This window comes from Helobdella robusta, assembly GCF_000326865.2.
Source record: "Helobdella robusta unplaced genomic scaffold HELROscaffold_47, whole genome shotgun sequence".
Lineage (NCBI taxonomy): Eukaryota > Metazoa > Annelida > Clitellata > Rhynchobdellida > Glossiphoniidae > Helobdella > Helobdella robusta.
Genome location: NW_008705176.1, coordinates 979,793 through 985,561, shown reverse-complemented (window position 1 = coordinate 985,561; position 5,769 = coordinate 979,793). Strand labels below are relative to the sequence as shown.

At 36.0% G+C, this 5,769-nt stretch overlaps 1 protein-coding gene across 1 annotated transcript; it reads right to left on the bottom strand.

Moving 5' to 3' along the window:
• Nucleotides 1-1,506: 1,506 nt before the first annotated feature.
• Nucleotides 1,507-2,047, bottom strand: HELRODRAFT_178366 (hypothetical protein; the record flags this gene model as incomplete). Its single annotated transcript, XM_009026475.1, has 2 exons — nt 1,507-1,877; nt 1,996-2,047. The coding sequence occupies 2 exons, from the start codon at nt 2,045-2,047 to the stop codon at nt 1,507-1,509; spliced, it is 423 nt and encodes a 140-aa protein (XP_009024723.1).
• Nucleotides 2,048-5,769: the final 3,722 nt, after the last annotated feature.

The window sequence follows — 5,769 nt, the reverse complement described above, 5'->3', positions numbered from 1 at the left end:
GCGTAATCGTCATCAGCGTCATTATTGCTAATTTTTTACCTGTATTGTTCGTCATCTCCTTAGCTTTTAGTTATTTTCATCTTCTTCATCATCATCACTTTCTCCATTGTAATGGAGAAGATGATGATGATGAAGATACTCCGTTTCAAGATACTTTTCATCATTAATAGTATTGATGATGATGTTGCTACTGCTACAGCTGTTGATGATGACGACGACGATGATGACGATGATGATGATGGTGTTATTGTTGTTGTTTGGGTATGTGTTACAATTTTCGGAATGTTTTAAGCTCTGTGCAATTAAAATGCGTTCAATTACTGAATTCTTTGCCTTCGTCATCATCATCATCGTCGTGTTCATCGCGGCTTTTTCATCGTCATCACCGTCTTTATCTGTGTGTGTGTGCGCGTGTGTGTATGTGTGTGTGTGCGCGTGTGTGTGTGCGTGCGCGTGTGTGCGTGCGTATGTGTGTGTGTGGTCGCGTAAGGCTTACTCAAAGTCGTTTGGTGTGTGTGGTGAATTAACTTTTCGTTGTTTTGTTTGGATTGGAGGATGATGGTGATGGGTCAAGGAATAAAAGAGATGGAGAGAGAGAGAGAGAGATGGAGAGAGAGATAGGAAAGGAGAGAGAAAGAGAGTAAAACAAAGAATTTAAAAGAAATTGAGAGAAATTGAGAGAAATCGAAAGAAATTAAGAGAGAGAGAGAGAAAGAGAAAGAAAGAAAGAGAGAGAGAGAGAGAGAGAGAGAGAGAGAGAGAGAGAAGAAAGTGAATGTGAAAGTGATTGTTTCTTTTGGTAAGTGTGCATACATGCACTTATGTCTAATTGTTTTTTTTACATTTTATATACATTTAATCATTCTGACCCTGACCTTTTAGTTGGCTTTGCTTGGCTGTATATATGGTTTGTATATATGTATGTATGTGTATGTGTGTGTTTATGTATGTATGCATGTTTGTTTATGTATATATATGTTTTTATGTAATATTGCAAGCCTGAGTTTAAGTTTATAATTTACTACCTCCTTCTTTGTCTGCCTTGGCCAGCAATTAAGTAATTATCTAGTATGTTTGTTTTGTTTGTTAGTTTGCATGTTGGCTTGTTTGTATGTATGTGTGTGTTATGCGTGATTGTGTGTATGTTGTATATATATATATATATATATATATGTGTGTGTGTGTGTGTGTGTGTGTGTGTGTGTATGTGTGTGTGTGTGTGTGTTTATAAATTCTATTAATGGTAGACTGCGTTCTGTTTATATTGATAATTTTCCATTTTGAAAAGTTAACGAAATTCCATTTCGTTTCGTTTCGTGTTTGTATTTATATATGTGTGTTAACCTTGTCTTGATTTTTGTTCTCACCGTGTTTCCTCGAATATAAGACAGGGTCTTATATTAATTTTTTCCCAAAAATTGCCCTAGGTCTTATATTCGAGGGAGGGCTTATATTATTATGCCAATTTTTTCGACATCATTTATTTTTCCCAAATACAATAATATTTTATTCATCTTCTGGGATATCATCATTTTCTTCCAGATCAAGACCTTGAATTCCAGCCAAGATTTCATTTGACTCCGGCTCCTTCAGTATCATAGGTCCCAATCTATCGTGTTTTGCGATGTAGCTCGCTTCAAATGGCGATGTTTTGTCCAAGTACCCTGCTTTCAGAGCCTTTGCAACACAGCTATCAGTGACTTTGCCCCATGCATTCCTTACCCAAGAGACTACCTCCTGCAGATTAGGCTTCACGAAGTTGTTATTTTTGTTCCTTGACATCCTATTCTCAATATAATCATTGATTTCAAGTCTGAGGTAATCCTTGAAAGGCTTGTTTATTGCAATGTCCAAGGTCTGGAGGTAAGCAGTCATCCCTGCTGGGATCATAACCTGATCAACCCTTCTTTCTGCCAAGAAGTTTTTCATATCCTTTGCACGATGAGTGCTTGCAGAGTCCCAAATGAGGAGACCTCGTTGACTTCCTCTTAAAACAAGTGGCAGCATAAGGTCCACCCATTTTCTTATTACATTCTGCGTACTCCATGTCTTTTCTGATTCCAAGACATAAACTCCTCCCTGGCATTCAATCTTTTCTTTCTTTCCTTTGGTAATAAGAAGTGGAGCAGCTTTCTTCCCATCCAGACGAATTGCCAAAATGCAGGTGACGCGTGCACTTTCATATCCAGTTGATGGTACATAAATTGATGAAGCTCCTCTGAAGTCGACTGTCTTTTGAGTGTCTTGACCCATGTAAACAGCAGTCTCATCCATAGCAATCATGTTGGAAAGCTGATACTTTGAAAAATCCAAACCATCCATGAAAGACTTGAACATGAGAGCTCTCTTGACAGCTTCTTTATCCTAAAGCTTGAACAGTGTTGTTGATCTTCGTAGTGAGAGTTCATACCGCTGAAGGAAGCGATCCAGCCAACATTTTGAAGCTTTGAACTCCTCAGGAGGGATGTCAAGTGTAGGAGCCATCTCGAGAGCAAAAGCTTGAATCTCAGCTCTGCGCACAACCATACGGTTTTCTCTCTTCTCAGCAATCCAGTCAAAGATGATGTCTTCTAACTCTGGAAAGAATGGACGGTTTCCAGAGCCACATTTTCTTTTTTTTGCCTGCCCATCTTCAACCTTTTGATTGAGATCATCATACTGTGCTCGCCATTTCCTAACCATTCGTACGTCCAACTTCTTCTCTTTGCAAAATGCAGTAATATTTTGATCTCTGCATTCTTCCACAATTCCTTTTTTGTATTCGACAGAGTAACTTTTCCTCTTGCCACTCATCTTAAATATGGGCAAAATGTTACAAAATAGTTTATTTAAATAGAAAAAACAACCCTTACTTTGACAGCTTTGTAACCTCAGGATATGCTTGAAGGAGGAAAAACAGTTCGAAAAACGAAAAATCCTCGAAAAACGAAAAATCTTGCAGCAGTTGACGTTTCCGGTGTGGTTTTGACAGAAGTTTTTGTTGTTGTCAGCTGATTCATACTAGAAATTATAATCGAGGGAGGGCTTATATTCGAGGGAGGGCTTATATTAGAAAAATAGACAAAAAACGTGCTAGGTCTTATATTTGAGGGATGTCTTATATATGAGGAAACACGGTATGTATGTATTTAGTTGCCTGTATGTCGTTATGGTTCGGCGAAATGTGGCATATTTTCAGGCCTATGATACAGTAACTTGCTTGGTTTGTGTGTGTGTGTGTGTGTGTGAGTGTGTGTGTGTGTGTGTGTGTACGCGATACAATACATGCATGCAATACATATACTGGCCAGCAGCCAAGTGTACGTGATTTATGTATAAAGTATGCGGCGTGTTTCCGAATGTGTGAAATATTGTTTATGGAGTGTGTCGGTACGTACTGTATGTACCATATGAAGTGTTGTATATATCAAGATGAATGTGATAGTACAGGCACTCGTACAAACATGCATACATTACGCACACACGCACACACATACACACGTACACACAAAAACACACACTCAAAATACATACGCGCACATTCAGAGAAGATAGCTGTCTTATTAGTTGGTGAATATGAGAAGATAGGTTTTTCGATAAGTGGAATGATAATGAATGAATGAATGAATGAATGAATAAATGGATGGATGGATGGATGGATGGATGAATGAATGAATAGATGGATGGGTGAATGAATGAATGGATATATAGACAGCTGGATAGACTGATATCTGGATAAATGAATGAATGCTACAGATGGATAGATAAAGCGAACGTGTTTTCTTTCAAAGAATGATGATAAGGTACCAAGTTTGGAACCTTTTACAAGATTAAGATGAGATGGATGTAAAAGAGAGAAAAAAGAGAAAGAAAGAGAGAGAGAGAGAAAGAGAGGAGAGAAAGAGAGAAGAGAGAGAGAGAGAGAGAGAAAGAAAGAAGTGTCGCGCGCGTTGGTTCATAGACACAGTGATGCTTATTGAAAAACGTTCCAGGCGATGAATATGATAATGATGATGAGGAAGATGATGATGGTGATGATGTTGTTGTTGTTGATGGCGATAATGATGATGTTGTTGTTTGTTGTCGATGGTGATGATGATGGTGGGGGAAAATGATGTGTTGAGTCATGGAGTGCAAGCGGTTGTCATGGATACGTCAGACGCATGCATTTGCTTTATTATATATTTTGAAGAGTGTCTCCGTTTTGCTAATGGCGATGATGATGCTGCTACTGCTACTGCTGCTGCTGCTGCTGCTGCTGCCGCTGATGATGATGAAGGATAAACTTGTTTAGTTGTTTGCCTGCTTAAGTTGTTTGTTCATTCATTAGTGTGTTCTTTCTTTCTTTCTTTGATTGATTTACTTTAAAAAGATTACCGTTGTTATTTCTTTTTTGAATGAGTGATAAATAAGTAAATGAGTGAATGAATGAATGAACGAACGAATGAATGAACGAATAAATGAATGATGGAATGGATGAACGAACGAATCGAGGAATGGACGAGCGAATGAATAAATATTTAAACGAACTGACGAATGAATGAACAAACGAACGATTGAACGAATGTTGGAAAAAATAAACGAATGGATGAAAGATAAAACCAATGAATGAAAGAATGAATGAGCAAACGAACGAACGAATGAATGAATGATTGAAAAAAAGCATTTAAATTGTTCCGCAAACACACATGTATCAAGTTAAGTTAGTTTTTTCTGCCATATCATTCGTGACCTTTTACTGATATTATTGTTATTCTTATTATTATTATTATTGTTGTTGTTATTTGTATTTATATTGTTATTGTTATTTCAGTAACATCAGCTATCCAGCCTCTGTTTTCTTATTTGAATTGTTTCAATCCAAGTGAATGTGTGTATGTGTATGTGGGTATACGTCTGTTTGTGTGTGTGTGTGTGTTTGTATGTGTGTGTGGTTGTGATGATGACGATGATGGTAATGATGACTTTTTGTTATTATTATATAATAGTCATTATTATTATTTTTTCGATTTTTTAATTCTGAACAGTCTCATTAAATTCTTTTATTACACGTTATCGTTTCATGGATAGATCTTATTTTAATAGATGGATGGATGGATTGATGAATGAATGGATGAGTTAATGAAGGAATGAAAGAATGGATAAGTAGATGAATGGATACATGAATGAATAAATAAAAAAAACACAAAAGTCTGTTTTTATGTGTTTGTTTGTTCTCACATGTTGATTTGTATATTTGTTTTTTAATGTATGTATGTATGTATATATGTTTGTATGTTTGTTTGTTTGTTTGTTTGTTTGTATGTATGTATGTGTATATGTTTCTATGTATGTATGTATTTACGCATGTTTGTATGTTTGTATTTACGTGTTTTTATCTCTAGCGGCTTGGAATTTTTTCTGAGATAACTTTTAATTGTACGAGAATTGTGTTACTTAGTGCATTGTGAGGATGATGAAGAAGAAGATGATGATGATGACTATGATGAATCGTGTTTACCAAATTGTTGTTGATGTAGTTGTAGTAGTAGTGGTAATAGTAGTAGTGGTGGTAGTCGTGGTAGTGGTGGCGGTAGTAGTAGTAGTAGTAGTAGTTGTGTTTTTTTATCTATTCTGTTGATGTTGGTTTTGTTCATTTCGTTGCTTTAAGCATTTTTTAATGAATACGTCTTATTTTAAGCATTGTTCTTTTATATATATATATATATATATATATATATATATATATATATATATATATATATATATATATATATATATATATGTATGTATGTGTGTGTGTGTGCGTGC